The following is a 17,809-nucleotide window of genomic DNA, read 5'->3' on the forward strand; positions in this document are numbered from 1 at the left end:
TCCCGAATGGAGGTTGATGTCCGATGAAATCACGTCTAAGCACCGCTATCTGTTGTGAAGGCTCTGTCTGTGTGAGCAGCCTCCAGCAAACAGTGCCACAATGGTGGTCTGCTTGCTTTGTGGACAGAGCTCAGCACTGATGTGAGTCTCCCTCCCAGCCACAGAAACTGTTTTTCTGGTAAACGGTGGATTTGGTATGGTCCTTGCAAGACAGCTATAACCCATTAGTCAAAAGCAGTTCAGACTCAGGGATGATGATAGCTTGCAGTGGATCGGAATTAAAGGTTGTCTTAACATTGTAGGGAAAAAAGGAATAAAAATAACAAAATCTGATACTTACAAAATGCCTGAGAGAGATTTTGGTTTTGTATTCTTGGCTGTAAGTGGACATGGCTAATATGAACTATAAAAAGTAAGGCTAAATCTTGTTTTGTTTTACTTTTATAGTGTTGAAAACTAGAAGTTTTGGGTGATGTAATTTAATGAATTGATGAAAATCTTAGTGCTAAGTATTAGTTTACTAAGAATATAATAATACTAAATGTCTCAAGTTTTATATGTAAATTCTGGGTCTTGCCCTATGGCAGTTACAAGGGCGCCTCTTTTCCCACACATCCAGACCTAAAGTAGTACAGGAAGAGACTGTTGTGGTCCGTCCAGGCTGACGTCCAGCCCTTCTCAGACTGAGGGAGGCCTGCATCCAACAGCTGCCTAGTTTACCTACACAGTAGTGCTAATCACGTGATAGATTTGTGTATTTTTATCTCTTCTCTCAGTTTTTAAATTAGAAGCCACAATTGTACAAAGTAATGGGTTTCATTCCTTTTCCGCACATGTACGTACTGCACGCTGGTTGTATCCACCTCCCTTTTCCTGTTCTCCTTTCCCCCTTCCACATCCTTAGTAGCCCACTTCTTACTCCCCGCCCTCCATCTTTGTGTTATTTTGAGGCAGAGTTCCATTATGTCTCCCCGATATCTTGGGCTTTACCATATATCTGAGGCTTGTGATCTTCCGCTGCAGACTCCCAGATGCTGGGGTTACAGGCCTGTCCACCATGTTTAGTCCTCACCCCATCACCTCCATATTCTTTCCCTATAAAATCCACGGAAGAGAGAACAGCTGTGGCCCTTATCTCCATGACACTGCCTTACTTCACTATGATTGTTAGTTCACCCTTTTCCTACAGATGGCATAATTCTACTCCTTACGACAGGCTGAAGCTATAGACGCAGGCTGCGTTTTCTGCATTGGTAGGCATGTAGACTGGTTATGTGATTGGGCTGTTAGAAAGAGCGCTGCTGTAAATATGGAAAGTAAATATGGAAACCCTGTGTACTGACTTTGACGCCTTTGGGTGTATACCCAAGCACTAGATAACTGGAGACTAGGGAGGTTCTATATTTAGCATTTTGAGGAACCACTCGACTGATTTTATAGTAACGGGGCTCAGTTACATCCCTGCCAACAGGGTCTTGGAGCCTCCAGCCCATCTTCACCAACAGTTTTTGCTTCGCCCTGATGGCGTGAGATGGAATTTTAAGTGCTGTTCTCATGTCATTTCCCCGATGTCAAGCACTGTATTTACTGGACGTTTACTTCATTGGAAAACTGTCTGGCCAGCTTTTTTTCCCACTTCTTAGTTGGATTATTTGTAGTTTTATTATTTAATGTTTTGATTTTGATTTCTTTATATATTCTGAATCTTTGTCTCCTACCCAATTAATAACTGGCAAATTTTTTATCTTGTGCTCGCCAGGTCTCTAGAGGAAGAGAACTAGCAGAGTGAGTGTGTGTTGTAAAGGGAGTTTATTGCTTGGCTTACAGGAGTTGAGTTGGGTAGTCCAGCGTTGGCCAGATGCACACTGGAGAGGCTGAGCACTTGGTGCTTGCTCAGTACACAAGGATGGGTACCTCAGCAGTTGTGATCCGGTGATGAAACCTGGAGGATTCTTGGAAAGCCTCTGGCCTTCAGTTTATGCTCGAAGGCTGAAGAAGCTGGGTTCTGATGGCAGTGAAGGATGCCAGCAGTAGCAGCAACAGGGTAGATGCATTCATAAGCAGGGAAAGAAGGCACGCAGGCAAAAGCATCATCGCTTTCCCTCAGACCGATTCATGTCTGGTGCCACCCACTCGGGGAAGATCTTCCAACATCTTGGCACTACCTTAGTGGTCTGTCCAGAGTGTGTCTTCTAGTTTATCTAGACCCAGCCATGCTGGTAATCAAGATGAGTCATCAGAAGTTCACCCCTTGTCAGCTCGATACCTCATTGTATCTGCTTATGTCATACTTAATTTACAAATGAAAAAATAGCGGCCATAATTCCCCCTAACATGATATAACTACCCTACACTTAACTAAAAATACTGTTATTAACAAAATAGGACAGAAACCCTCACGGCAATTAGAATTTCATTTCTGTAACTGGTCATTTGGCCTTGACTGGTATTTATACTACCTTTTCCTAATAACCATTCTGTATTTCCTTCACTCTCAGCAAGCAGCTCAGCATGTCTTGCTTGGTTCTTTATCTGGAGGGGTGACTCACACCTTCATTCCTATGGGTCATTTGTCATCTTGCCTGTTTTGAGTTGTAGTTTCCCACTGACCTTAATCACAGGATGCCGTGCCATCAAGAGATGCCATAATGGATCTTCTGCTCTGGATACACCTTTTTACACTGTGAAGAAACTGTCCAGTTTCCTCCCGATAGCCTGGGTGAATCATCCTATCCAACACTCTCATTTTTCAGCCTGTTGACTCAGAGGTATCAGAGCTGAAAGTGGCCAGGAAGCAGTCGCAGCTTCCACTTAAGCTGTGCCTCCCGCAGGAGCGTTTTCCCCTCTGAGAATCAGAGCATTTGGCCAGCAGAGCCTGAGGTCAAGCCAAACTTTTGCTAGTGGGTCACCAAGGGTGATGGTATGTCCTCATTTCTTCCCCTTAATTCCAGGACCCCAAAACCCTGGCTGGAGGAGAAACAATAGTGGGTACTGATGCAGCCTGCTGGAGAACCCTGCTGTAGGCCTCCAGCCTGTTGCTACCTAATGGGCATTGCAACTGTGTCTTTAAAAGGCCATCCCACCGCTTTGTCAAGCCACCATCTTGTTTCTTTGGCTGTGAAGTGAGTCCTTGCTCAGAAGCAATACTGTATGGGGTCCTGTGACTGTGCTAAGGCATTGTGTAAGTTAATGGGTCGTCATTTGGGCAGAATTGTGTGCAGGAAGGCAAACTCACATCCAGAAGTATGTGGTATCCTTCCAGTTAAAACAGGGCCCACCAGGTCCCTTGGCTCATCACCCCAGGAATGATGCTCACTGGGAACTTGGTACTGTTCTCTGTAACTGATATGTTTGGCATTCAGTAGCAGATCTACCTTTGTTTACATTGTTAAAGCCTTGTATGGCCTCCATCCCTGTCACCGTAGCCATTTCGTCCATGTGGCCATTGGGCAGTACAGGAATATCAGGGCAGAGGCTGGCTACTGTCCATAGACTGGGCCGTCCTATGTACTGCTCATTGCTTCCTCTGCTGAGGTAATCTGTTCAGAATTTGCACGGGGAACAAATATCTCCATGTCCCTTGCATAGTTGGAGAGATTTATCCACATACTTCTCTCTTAGCTGTCTCTCTCACCAGTTTTCTAACGCTGTGTCTTTGCAATTTCCCACCACCCGGCTACATGGCCACAGCTCACAAATCTCTATTTGTGTGTACATTGTTTCTCCTTCTAAGCAAAACATACAGTCCTGTGCACTGTGCCAAGATTTGCCCATCATGAAGAATTCCCTTCAGAGTCGTCCCAGAAAAGGGTTCCAATGCTGCGGCTGTCCACTTGCTCACTGTGGCGGCCATCAAAGGTGCCCAGTACCATCTCTGTCTGCCCCCAACCCCTCGGTTACTGTTGGGTCTGCTGGGTCGTAGATCCCAAGCAGCAGGAGAGCCCGCGCAGCAGTGCGGACCCATTGAGGAGCTGCCTTCTGTTCTGGGCCACACTAAATCCCATGGTGTTTGGGCCATCGTAACACAGCAGAGGGAGGGCGTGCTGCCTCCAGAATCCAGGGAACCCCACTCAGCAGTGGAAAGGGATAGGAACAACCACTTTTTCTTCCCCTGGAAATGCCACTGAGGCGGAAGGCCCTTGGACTTTGGTTGGATTTGGTTTCCATCTGCGGATGCACATTCTTTTTTTTCTCTTTTTTTGTATTTATTTATTTATTTAAGGTTTCTGTCTCTTCCCCGCCACCACCTCCCATTTCCCTCCCCCTCCCCCAATCAACTCCCCCTCCTTCGTCAGCTCAAAGAGCAATCAGGGTTCCCTGCCCTCTGGGAAGTCCAAGGACCACCCACCTCCTTCCAGGTCTAGTAAGGTGAGCATCCAAACTGCCCAGGCTCCCCCAAAGCCAGTACGTGCAGTAGGATCAAAAACCCATTGCCATTGTTCTTGAGTTCTCAGTAGTCCTCATTGTCCGCTATGTTCAGCGAGTCCGGTTTTATCCCAGGCTTTTTCAGACCCAGGCCAGCTGGCCTTGGTGGGTTCCTTACTCATATTTGGATGCACATTCTTTACTTATAGGTTCAGAGTGGTTGTTCCCTCCTGCTCACTTGACCCAGTCAGCTTAATGTCATCAACATGGTTAGACTGTTTGGATGCCATGTGGAAAAGGCAAATGATCAAATCCCCGTGAACTGAGTTGTGGCACAGGGCTGGAGAACTAATAATACCTGTGAGGTAGAAGAGTGAGAGAATTGTTTCTCCTGGTCCTTAAGGACAGGTCTTGAGATAAAAGCATTTGTGAGGTCAATATCTGCTCAGGCGAGGATGGCGCTGTGACATCTGCTGCAACAGCTGCCATTGGAGTCACAGCTCGACAGTTTGAGATCCTCCTGTCACCTGCCTGGGAACCGCAACCCTTTCAGGGGCTCCCAGAGTCAGTTCTGTTGTGAGCCACCGTCTAATAGGCTCTGACAGGTCTGGTTATTTCCTTTCCCCCAGTTATAAAAGGGAAGGATGGGAGTGACAGATGGAAGAATAGTAAACCTCCCCACTATTGCAGCGGGGCCCTTCCTCAAAGGGACATGGCCTCCCTTCATTCAAGGGGTTCTGATCTATAAACTAGCTGAAGTCTAGAAATTGGTCGAGGTGCCTTGAATGCCTGTTGCTATGATTCGAGACAGCCGTTCATTTAGCATACAATTTTCCTGCGTATATAGCTAAAGCAGGAGCTTAGGCCTAATGTCTGTTTCACTTCAGGAAGCGTCATGGTTGATTACCCAGTGCCAAAGGTCTTCACGAATCAGACCATTATGAACATTGCTCTGCCCACGTTGTCCCTTGTGACGAGTGAGCTCACCTTGCCTCTGGCGGTTCGGTACCGCCTCTTGACCCTTGCTGCTCTGGGATTCAGTTTGACCCATTGGATTTAAGTTGTCCCCTTGTACAGCCGCGGCCAGCACTGTAAGGTGTGGCTTACAGAGAGAAGCAGTGACAGCTCCTCGGTGTGCTGGTTCCCCTCTCACAGCCTGTCTGTTGCAGTGCGAGTGAAGAGCTTGTCCTCTCTGCCCCCATTGTGGAGGCTTAGGTTTTACACAGCAAATCCTCTCCAGTGTCTTTATCTAAACCAAGCCAAGGCATATCAGACCGCTCCAACTATTTCACACTAGACCGTCTTCTGATTCACATCTCAGCCTACCAGCCAAATCAACTGTTGGCACCTTTCCAATTATGTCAGCTAAAAAATTAAACCCAGGGCCTGTGCTCACTGAGCCCATACATTTTTCCAACCTGGGCCAGTTCACCTTTCCTTAGGCAGGCTGGTGGTCCCCTGTTGCTGGGAGGTCACCATATTAATGCCAAACTTAGTGCAGACACCTGATCGGCATAGCGCATCACAGCCCTAAACTCCTGCACTCATGTGATTCTCCTGTTTCAGCCTCCTGAGTAGTTGGGACTACAGACATGTGCACTACACCCGGAGGCACGCACATCTTTCATGTGCTTCCTTAAAGAACATGTTTTCTGCAGACATGTAGGAGAATAGTTCCAACAAGCCGGGGCCACACTGAATGAGGTCACAGCGTCTGGATTCTCTCTGTGGTTGTATTCAGTCCTAAACATGAAAACGCTAACACTGCTGCTGATCTCTCTTTGCTCCTCTAGATATTCCCGAAATTCCAGAAAGCATCTCCTTCTGTAAAGCCCTGCAGGTAGCCGACTTCAGTGGAAACCCCCTCACCAGGTAACCTTCCGATTGACGTACCTAGTTACAGTGCTCGGGGTAGCATGTCTGACAGCCTGGGGAAGGAATACAGCCTGGGGATTGACTCTTAGTGTGTTGATATATGCAGTGGAAGAGGGCTCATTGGTATCGATGGGATTGTTAGGACCGAGGACAAGGAGTTCATGAGGACTGGTAAAGCAGGAGTTAAAGAACACATTTTTGAGTAGCATGAAGACGTGTAGCTTAAAAAAATTCTCAGTTGGGTAGACAAGATGGCTCAACAGGTAAAGGCACTTGGCAGCAAATCTGATGGTGAGGAGAACTAACTCCTGTGGGTTGTCTTGCTGTGATGGTGAGAATTCAGTTCCTGAAACCCACGTAGTAGAAGAGAACTAACTCCTGTGGGTTGTCTTGCTGTCCTCTGGCCTCCCATATGCACATGTCACACGTATGTGCACTGTGGTGTGTGCACGCACGTGTGTGTGTCGCTAAATAAATGTAAAAAATAAAATAAAAATCAGTTCCCAATTCATCTCCTGACTTGTAGGATTAGATTGGGGCCAGAGAGATTCCCGTGTGTTGTTTACCCAGGAAGTCGATTCCCTTTTCTGGACCTTGGGGCTGCACAGTTACTAGGCACGCGATCTTCTTCTGAGTTATACACCCAGCCAGAGAAGTCTTACTTTTTACACTGCAGTAATGAAACATTTATAACATCAGCTTTCTGTTCAAAAACACATACTCACACACACACAAAAACCTTCCCTCCCCCCAAGACAGGGTTCCTCTGTGTAACAGTTCTGACTGTCGTGAAACTCGCTTTTGTGACGATGCTCACTACAGACTCACAGAGATCTGTCTGCCACTGGCTTCCAAGTGCTGGGACGAAAGGTGTCTGTCACCACCCAGCTACAAAAACCTTCCTGACACCATTATTTCCTTACTCCTGCAGTAGCTGTGGGGTTTCCTTAGGGTTCTCATTCTGAGTGTGGCCCCTTGTCCATTTTACTACTTAGTGCAGCTCTGCCTTTCCTGGGGTTTCACAGAACACTGCCTGCGCCTGGCTGAGGGCCACTGTCGTGACCTTCCTTGGGGCCCACCTGAGTTGGGAGTCCAGGGGAAATGAATTGGTACCCATACGGCAACGCAGAGACGACTCTTGGGTGTGTGCGCTAAAGGTTTCTCTGGGCCAGTGAGTCCTTTTGTAGGATTTTTCAAGGCACTGCACATAGCTGTTGCCTTTGAAATTGAGCTGGATTTATCTTATTCATGTTAAAATTGAGACTCCCTGAGTATGGAACAATTCCCTATTTAGTTTTGTTTCACCCATATCTCATTTCCCAGAATTAGATATTTTCATGGTGTTTCTGGTTTCTTTCTTTTGGATTTCAGTGACTGATACTTTTATCAATTATGACTGAAAAATAACAATCTCTTATGCTGCATAAATCTAATACCTTTTTTTAACTCGTTACTGTCCCCAAGCTGGATCCTGTTTCCTAGTAACCTTCACACAGTTATTTCTTCTCAGAACCTCTCTTGTTTCCTGTCCCCTGACGTGCGTGCTCCCCCAGGGCTTTGAGGGCCTCCTCAGCTACAGTGTGCTTCCACAGCCTCTACCCTGATTGCCCTCGGCTGCCCTGTCAGTCTCTGAGTACTCATGAACACTTCAGTTCCTTTCCCAGCCCCCTTCCCCGACAGTTCTGATCTTTCCCCTGCCTTCAACCTGGGAGAGCACCCTGCTTTCTCCCTGATGCCCCTCTGGTCTTCCACAGCACCCTCTCTGCACTGTGTTCCCGTAGCACTTGACATTTACAGGTAAGCTGTCCTTCTAATAAAGACTCCCCCACAGACATGAGGAAGTGACTTGCATTTCTCTCTTATTATCGTGTCTCCAGCCCAGCTGTAATCCTCGAAGGAAGTGCTCAGCGGGCATTCACTGAACTACACAGCTAGCGGAGCTTTAAGGCAGCTTATATGGCTTGGAAAGCTGGGATGCTCTAGCTGCTGCAACTGAGACCTAGCCACTCAGTCAGTTAAATCGCCTCTGCTTTTCTCCTTTTCTCCTCCTCATTCCTGTTAACATTGTCTCCGCAATCATCTGAAGGCGCTCTCAGCTAGAGAACACTCAGGTTATGTGAGACTTTCACTCCCGTTTTTTATCCTGGCCTCCTCTGTGACAGGATCCTTAGAGAAAAGGATCATTTCAGTTTGGCAGGTGTCCTGACGTTAAGAATTAAGATGTTATCTGTGAGCTGAAGGGGACTCGGTAATTGCTTAGCTTGGCACACTTAGCTTATGGCTGGGGAGGGAACCTCAGCTAGATGCGCAGACTTCTAGACCCTGCAGCTACTGTGAAGAGCGGTAGAAGCTCCTCACCCGGTTTCTGCCCCTCATCCCGCTGCATGCACTTGTACCCTCATCCTGCTGCATGCACTTGTACCCTCATCCCGCTGCATGCACTTTACCCTCATCCTGCTGCATGCACTTGTACCCTCATCCTGCTGCATGCACTTGTACCCTCATCCCGCTGCATGCACTTGTACCCTCATCCCGCTGCATGCACTTGTACCCTCATCCCGCTGCATGCACTTGTACCCTCATCCCGCTGCATGCACTTTACCCTCATCCCGCTGCATGCACTTGTACCCTCATCCCGCTGCATGCACTTTACCCTCATCCCGCTGCATGCACTTTACCCTCATCCCGCTGCATGCACTTGTACCCTCATCCCGCTGCATGCACTTGTACGTGCCACCCTTACCTAAACCCGCAGCTGGCAGAAGGGCAGAGCAGCTAGCTAAAGCATTTCACTTGCTTTAGGAACATTTTTGGTATTTTTAAGATTATAAAGATTATCAAGATTATATATGCCAGACAAAACTCCAGACAGGCCTTATAAGTTTTGTCTTTTGAAATATAAGTAACAATCTTCAGCAATTGATTCCCAATAATGTAATAAAACATTCCTGTTGATGCTCTGTTCTTGGTACCTGGATTTTGAGTTTTGAATTATGAAATTAACTTATATTACATGTCAAACATTAATACAGGATTTCTTTTTTGCTTTTCTTTTCTTTTTTTTTTTTTTTTAAAAATACATACCTAGCAAAAGAAAAGACAAGTATAGTGATCAAGAGCTCACTGCTAAAGTCAGAGTTCTGCTCATGCTGGGAGAGAGAGAGAGAGAGAGAAAGAGAGATCATTTTAGATGTGTTAAAATTCTTTCATCTTGAGTCATGATTTTCCTTCTAAATATGGGTACCTAGGAATATTGAAACTAGAATTTCTTTCTTTCTTTCTTTTCTTTTTTTTCTTTTTTGAGACCAGGTTTCTCTGTAGCTTTGGAGCCTGCCCTGAAACTAGCTCTTGCAGACCAGGCTGGCCTTGAAAACTCAAAGAGATCCCCCTGCCTCCGTTCTTTGTAAATTTTAAATGATGATTTTGTGTCAACTCCTTACCATTTTGTGGAGTTTGAGACATTAAAGTGCTTTTGTATGGACTGCGTAGTGAAAGATGAAGTTATTTTAAATGAGTGACATCTTGAATTAAAAAGAAGACAGCAGAGCAGCTGGCTGCAGCCCATCAGTGTAGAGTGATCCTTTGCTCTGGCCATTCTGAGCTGCAGCGGTCCTGCGGCTTAAAACCCCACGGGCTAGCTAAATTTTTTTCTGCAATTTCTCTAATCAGGGCAGTGTTTTCATTCTCAGCAGGATTTCTTGTTTTGTTTTGTTCCTTGGGATTTTAACTCTTTTTTTGTTTACGATGTGGTCAATGAGGCTGTGGTCAGTGCAGCCTTGGCTGGCCTGGAACTTACAGAGACCTACCTACCTCTGCCTGCGAGCCCTGGGATTAAAGGTGTGTGCCGTCACACCCCCAGATCCTCGGAGGTTGGGCTCCAGTGTCAGCAGCAGCATCTTTCTTTCTCCTAGAACGCCCCGCACACCTCAGCACCTTCTCTAGGAGGCCGTGCACATCTGCACATCCCTCTCTCAGTATCTGCAGGGCCTGTGCTTCCCTCTGTAGACAGAGCCGTCTGCTTCTGCTTACAGCTGTAGTATATATAGGAAGCCAAGGCGGGTATTCCATAATAAATAGCAGGAGGCTATTGCAGCCACCAACCGTGTGGAAGAAGTCTGTCTTTACACTCAGCGTGCACTGCCTTTCTCTTTTGAATTAACGTTGTTGTTGTCGTCGTTGTTGTAGGTTGCCAGAGAGCTTTCCTGAGCTACAGAACCTAACGTGTCTTTCTGTAAATGACATCTCACTGCAGACTCTGCCAGAGAATATCGGGAAGTAAGTTATTGCGGACGTCTGTGGGTGCTGGGGATGAGAGGGAGCTTGTCAGCCGCACCCTCTGCCTTTACAGCTGTGGGACGCAGTACCATTTGCCACTCCTTCCATATCCCGTCAGGAAAGGTGAAAGTCAGCCTTCCATTTGTGTGTGCCCCTCTGTATACACAGCGGCTTGTGTGAGGAGGCCAGAGGACAGTGGAGGTTAGGCGTCCTCCCTCTCTGTCACTCTCTAGTCTATTCCTTTGAGACAGGGTTTCTCAGGGAGCCTAGAGTTGAGCTGGTGCCCAGCAATCCCGAGAGGTTTCCATCTTCGCCTCTGTCTGCACTGGGGTTACAGGTATACACTTGGCCACACCCAGCTTTTTACATTCTGGAATTCAGATTCTTAATCATGTTGAGCATGTGTGTCTACACTTACCCACCAAGCCATTCTCCAGTGCCCAGCTGTTCCTAAATCTTAATGGTTATAAACTGTACTGTTGTTTTTTATTTGTAAGAAATCTAGTTTGTTTGAAGTTTTGTTTTTAAAGTGTGTGTGTGTGTGTGTGTGTGTGTGTGTGTGTGTGTATGCCATGTGCTTGTGAATGTTCCTGGAGGCAAAAGAGGGTATCAGGCTCCCTGGAACTGCTTGATATGGATGCCGGGAATTGAATTCTGGACTCCATTTGCTTGGAATTTAGGCCAACACTGGACAAGTGATACCTCATGAAACTAAGAAGTTCCTGTACAGCAAAGGAAACAATCAGATGAATGAAAATGAAGCTCACGGAGCAGAGAGAAACTTTGCCAGCTATACAGCTGATAGATCAATATCCACAATATACAAAGAACTCAGAAAGCAAAGAGTCAAGAAAATGACCCAGTTAAACAATGGGCTATGGCTCTGAACAGAGCGTTCCTAAGAGAAGAAATAAGAATAACTAAGAAATACCTTGTTCAAACTCCTTTAATAAAAAGCAGCCAGAAGGGTGGGGTAGGAGGAAAGGTGGAGGGAGTGGGAACTGGGATTGGTAGGTAAAATGCAGAAAGATAATGTCTTTTCTTTTTTAAAAATAAAAAAAAAAAGCCAGTCAGGGAAGATGGCAGTTTTATCAACAGAACCTTAACAAAGACCTTTCCATAATTAGAGGGAAATGTAGAAGCTGGTGTGGTGACCTAGCAAATGCACCTGCCTTTGCAGGGTGGCCTTCTTATCTTATAGCCGGAAGCTGAGGCAATGTCTAGCCTGTTGTTTTCACCAAATGTGAAGCAAAATGTTTGGAATGATTAAGTATTGCCTGTGTTGTATGTGCATAAAGATAATTAAGTATTATCAGCCTAGTACTATTTGGAGCAGAGAAGGGTGGTGGTGTAGCAGCATACATTGTAGGGTTTCTTATTTTTAATAAAAAAAAATTAAAGCTGGGCATGGTGGCGCACACCTTTAGTCCCAGAGGCAGAGAAACTGTATGAGCTCCAGGCCAGCTTGATCCACATAGTCTCAGGACATCCAGGACTACAAAGTAAGACCTGTCTTAACCGTGTGTATGTGTGTCTGTGTGTGTGCTATATAATCATATGCATGTGCAAATATATAACCATATATGTATGTATAGTTTTCTTTTATGTCCCATAACATTTTATGTGTGTTTTTAATATGAGCAATATATTGGTATATAACACATTATATTTAAAATAATAAATGCAAGGACTGTAAAGGTCTATTGTAGGTGTGTGGAGAGCACCCTTTTGTTAGATGATTGTTAGGGTGTTATCTAAGCTCTACAGCAGCGCTTCTCAAACTTTGCTTTTCTGGGCTTCAGTGGGTTCTGTTGAAGTCTTCCCAGATGGCTCTGGGAAGTGAGAACCAGTGCTTGAGTGATCTCTGCGGATCTTTGTGTCCATTAGCTCTACTTTTGAAAAGTTGGCCACACACACGTTTCTAGTTAAACTTGGGCCCTGCAGTTTCAGACCTTTGTTAACATGTGTATCTGCAGGCATGCAGTGTGCAGATTTTACTGTACTGCAGATCCATGTATAAACCAAGCAGAAAACCCCAAAGCCTTTCAGACAGATGGATTTTCAAGTCTGTCCGGTACCCTCTCTTTCTAAACCGGCTGAAGTCTATCTTCATGTAAAGGTTAAAAGCCTTTCTCTTTGCCACACCTTCCATAATGGCGGACCGAGGTGAAGTAGATCCCAGTCCTGAAGATTCCCTGACCTGCCACTTCTCCCCATACTGTAATCGCTTCAATTCTGTGTCCGTGGGTGTTCAACTGTGTGCCTGTAATCAGTGCACGCACTGCATCAGGACTCCAGTTACCGCAGGCATCTTGGGTAGCACTCCTGTTTCCCTGCTGGGTGGACACCACAACCGAGCACACCGAATACACTCCTCAGTACACCGAGACCTCGGAGGTCCTGGATGAGGAGTCCTGGAATCTCCACAGAACCGTGTTAGCCTGTCCCTGTGCAGTGCTCTGGGCTCAGCTGCTGTCAAAAGTGGTTCTGAAGAAGAAACTATGGAAAGCACAGCTTCTGTTGCCATAAAACTTTGTAATGAAGAATAATAAGTATTGTCTATTAATACCTCTTCATTTTTCTGATATAAGGAGTTGTGAGGGAGAAAAGCGGTTATTTTTAGGGAAAGCTATCTACCAGAAGAATGGGAAGCTTGTCTCGCTTTGATAACAGTTCCGACATTTCTCACATTTACTTCTCTGCCTTTGTTGCCAGGAAGCTTAAAGCTGCTTCCGGCCTGCAGTGAAAGGCAGCAGGGAACAGACTTGTGTGCAGAGAGGGAAGTCGGGAGCAGGGTGAGGTGTTGCTGGCAGCTGCAGCGAGGCAGGTGCTCCCCAAGTGCTTGTGCTGCCACCGCAGCACCCTTGCTCCCAAGGCGGGCAGCAGCCACCCTGCGTGCAGTCAGCATCTTCTGTGCTGTGCGTGGTGGATTAGCTGGAGAGTCTGAGTCTTCCCCTGCAGATACGGCCGTCTTTAAACTGCACGGTTCTCACAGTTGGCACATTTTGTTTCTTCCTCCTTCCCCAGGTCTTAGTGTCTTAGGTCCCGAGTCTTTCTGTGCGTCTGCACTTTGCCCCTGCTAGGATGGTTGTCAGAAAGGTACGAGGTAGTAAGTGTCTTTGCATAGTTAGAGCAGTTGAGACCTTGCCTCCTGCTGGGGGGAAGTACACCAGTGCAGCGCTCTTGCAGCAGTGTGGGCAGTTTCTCTCCCGGAGCTGAACTTAGCTCCCACAGAGCCCAGCTGTTCTAGCCATATTAAAGGTATGTCCATTCAAAAATTGGTTGGTGAGTTCATAGCAGCATTCTTCATAATACCCCCAAAGTAGAAACCATTCAAACTTGGATCCATGAGAGAGTGGTCAGCAAAATGTACATCAATCAATAAACGGCTATGAAAGAAACGAAGTACTGCTACATGCTGCAACATGAATGAACCCTGAAAAGATGTTTAGTTAAAACAATAAAAAAGCCAGACCCCGGAGGTCACATGCCGTTTGACTCTGTTTATACAGAGTAGCAAGTACAGTCAAGTCTATAAGAAAAGAAGCAGTAGTTGCTAGAGGCTGAAGGGCAGAACAAGTTTGAAGAATGTGGATAGAATTTTAATGAATTCTTCTAGTTATATGTACTCAGAATTAAAAACATGTTCATACAAGAATGACTTTGATTCTTTTGGAAAGGATAAACATTTTCTGGAACTAGTGATAATATTTGTATAGCTTGTGAATAAAATGTGCTAAAAACATAGGATTTATACACTTCAGTAAGAGGATGTAATGACTGATGCATTGCTCTGAGGTCACTAGTCCAATTCCTTACCCCTGGCGAGCAAGTAATTACATGTGTCCAGTCTTTACAGTGCTCGGGTGATGCAGAGTGGAGGTGAGGGTCGGAGGAGACTGAGACCCCGGGGAACTAGCAGGGCATGCTAAAGACTTGGGAAGCCTGCGGCCCAGCATTGGGCGGTATGCTATTTTGTCTTGACCTTGTGTAACTTTTCCATGAAACAGACATGTTACTTGAAATGCTATAAAAAAGAAGTCAGCGTAAGCGTGTTCCCTGCTCCTTTAATTAAAATTTCTCCTTGAAGCGTAGCGTGCCTAGAATAGCAGAATTGTCTGTGATGAGCTAGTGTAGTTCCCAGCACAGCCATGGGTCATTGAAGAGTTCTTATCAGTAAACATGTAATTATGATAATTTGGTGGTAGAAACAGAATGAGTTGGCAGGCCTTAGTTAGGTTCCCTGGCAGACGGAGCTAGAACGTGTGGATCTGGTTTTGTCTGTGCTGTCCTTGGAGCCAGTGACCTTGATATCGGTGAACTTGAACTAAGCAAGCCTTGAGGCCTTGGCTGACAAAGCCTGGTGCTAGGCTGCTTAGCTGTGTTGTGACAGTAGAGAAAAACCTTAGAGAAAACTGTTACCATATTAAATATTCTTTTTTGAAGCCTGGAAATTGCTGTAAAAATGTTGTTTCAAAAGCAAATATATATATATTTAAGTTAGAGGCCTGGAGGCATAGGTTATTGGTAGAGTACTTTCACCAGCAAAAGTATATTTTTTTCACTCAACTGTAAATGCTTGTAGGTTATTTTTTTATGATTTTGCAGTATATTGTCATTTGTTTGATATAAGTATCTTTTATTCTGTTTTCTAGATGATTTGGTAATGAAAATGAGGGGGAGAACCAAAATGGTTTAAAAAGAGTATTATTTAAAACAGTTATAAAAAATGTGAATTTCTCAAAATAGTCACTCATTCAGTCACTTGAAATAGAATCCTAAAAATGCAGTCGGCCCCCATTCTGACTTAGAGAGAGTAACTTCTGCCCTGCTGTTCTGAACTGTCTGAAACAGGAGCGGTTGCAGGAGGCAAGGCTTCCTGTTAGCTTTCTCACCCGCCACTGCTTGAGGGCTGGCGCAGTGCTAGTGGCAGGAGGTAATTGTGCCTAGAGGACAGTGAGGCCTTCCCAGCAGTACTGCAGAGAAAGTAACTTGCCAGGACTGAAAGTTGAAAGATGAGCTGTTTGTTAAAATAGAATGATTTTAAAAATTAAGGTTTGTGTAGGTAGTGAGATACTGTTTTAAAAACTAAGTCTGTACAAGGTAGAAAAGGAGACAGAGCCTAGTGAGGAAAACAGTGCAGTGTGGCGGCCTACGGTCGATGCCAGGCTTCTACCCCAAATTGTATGGCAGAGCTGGAAGGTGGCTCGTTGGCTAAGAGCACCTTTTTCTCTCGCAGAGTCCCCAGGTCCAGTTGTTAGCACCCACATGGTGGTTCACGAGCATCTTTAACTCCAGTTCCAGGGAATCTGGTGCCCTCTTCTAATCTCCATGGGCGTCAGGCAGGCACGCACTACACACCACAGACATACAGGCCGATCGACTGGGAGATGAAGACAAGGCTCAGTGGTAGTGCTGCTACTGTCCTAGGACCCAGCCCTGCCCGGAACCCCAGCTCCAGGAGCTCTGATGGCGCCACCTGCCTCTGCAGCCATGCAGACACACGGAACATAAATTCAGGCAGGCACAGACATACATGTAATTTTTTAAGGAATCTTTTTAAAAAGACTGGAGTCATACCTTCTTGTCCTTGATAAAGGAAAATTCTGTTAAAATGTCTTCAGTGGTACCTTGGGCCAGGGACATCAACACAGCTTCTAGCTGTTATAGGACCATGGACTTCTAGAAGATCCCTGGGCTTCATTCAGCAGGCCTGAGGCAGTGTACCATGGATACCAAACGGTTCTTCAGGTGCAGCGTGGACCATAGAGGTCTTTTGAGGGGATCCAATCCAGAAAATGATCTGTTTTTCCATCTTGGACACTGTGTTGTTGCTCAGAACCAGGGAAATGGGGCAGCTGGGCAGTATGTGTGTGTGTGTGGGGGGGGGGTCGGGGCTCTGTGGGGGGGGGACTGTGACCGAGTGCAGGGTCCAGGCTGCAGCACCCCTCCCCTTTGGCCCTGTTCGACAGCATGTTCTAACCTCGACCGCAGGCTTCTCTCTTACGTCTCTAGTTCCACCTCCACCGCTCACTCACCACTCCATTTCTCAGTCTTTCCCACCTCTGCACTGACTCATCCTTCGTCGCAGTGGCAGTAGAAGTTGGTGTCACGTACGTGCATGCATACATATATAAACACACACACACACACACACACACACACACACACACACACACACACACACACACACCACACAAATATTCATTGCAATGAGACATTGGTCTGGTTCAGGGTTTCTGGATGCACTGGACCATTGCTGAGAGTTGTCTCTGATATTCTGCTGTTGTCAGAGTCATGGTGGGCCTGCAGCTCTGCTCCTGCAGGACTGGCTCCTTCACATGCTACAGCAGCTCATGGGTGGGATAGATGTTGGGGTGGACCCACTCAAAGCATGGGATCCGAGTTAGTCAGCTGTTGGTGGGGCCAGCCCGGCTTCTGCCGCCACTGCTGTCAGTGGACCCCTATGGCTTTTTTGAGCATCTTTAGCCTTATTTTCCTCCTCCTTTCATCTCCCCCCCCCACTTAAATGACAATTTTTCCTACTCATCCCAGCTTCACAGCACCTGTGTCCTACTGAGCATTCTAGAGCTGCCTCTCTCCCCACCCCATGGTCCCATCTATTTTCACTCTTGTACACTCCCATCTGAAGATGAGGAGAAGGAGCCACAAGTAAGAAAGAACATACAGTGTTTGTCTTTCTGGGCTACCTTGCTGTCTGTTTTCTTGTTCCATCCATCACCTGAAAATTTCAAGTTTATTAACAACTGAATACAATCCCATGTGTCATATTTTTAACAGCACACAGTAGTAAAATTCGCAGTGCTTTTTGGTTTGGTTAAGGAGGTGAGATGACTGTGTGCCTTGGAGATCAAGAAATGGTTTTCATGTATTGCTGGGAAACTTCCAGCAAAAGTGAGCTCCTGAGATACCTGATAGCGTGACCAGGTTGGACTGTGGCGTTGCTTCTTCCTGATGCAGGGTGCCTTAGACTTCTGAGTGCCATCATAATGTTGCCCACAGATGGTCAGGACTGACTTGGTGTGAAGAGGTGTGATAGGAACTCTGGACAGCCCCTCCTCTCTCCAGGCTCCTCCCTACTGTGTTTCAGGTGGAGGTGCTCAGATCCAAACCTCAGAAACATGGTACAACACAGACTCAACTTTTGTATAAAGCAGCTTTTCGAGATGCATTTGATGAGCCTGTAGAGGACCCAGTGGTTAAGAGTGTGTATTGTTCTTGCAGAAGACCTGAGTTTTGTTCTCAGCACTCATCGTTAAGGTGGTTCACAATT

At 46.2% G+C, this 17,809-nt stretch overlaps 1 protein-coding gene across 2 annotated transcripts in view; it reads left to right on the forward strand.

Moving 5' to 3' along the window:
* Nucleotides 1-17,809, forward strand: part of Lrrc1 (leucine rich repeat containing 1) — a 117,369-nt gene that overhangs the window by 72,272 nt on the left and 27,288 nt on the right. For both annotated transcript variants that reach the window (XM_075965181.1, XM_075965182.1), the window contains exons 3-4: nt 6,159-6,237; nt 10,426-10,515. In XM_075965181.1, coding sequence (XP_075821296.1) covers nt 6,159-6,237; nt 10,426-10,515 — 169 coding nt within the window. The remainder of the gene's footprint in view (nt 1-6,158; nt 6,238-10,425; nt 10,516-17,809) is intronic.

The sequence above is a fragment of the Microtus pennsylvanicus genome, chromosome 3, assembly GCF_037038515.1.
Source record: "Microtus pennsylvanicus isolate mMicPen1 chromosome 3, mMicPen1.hap1, whole genome shotgun sequence".
Taxonomy (NCBI): domain Eukaryota; kingdom Metazoa; phylum Chordata; class Mammalia; order Rodentia; family Cricetidae; genus Microtus; species Microtus pennsylvanicus.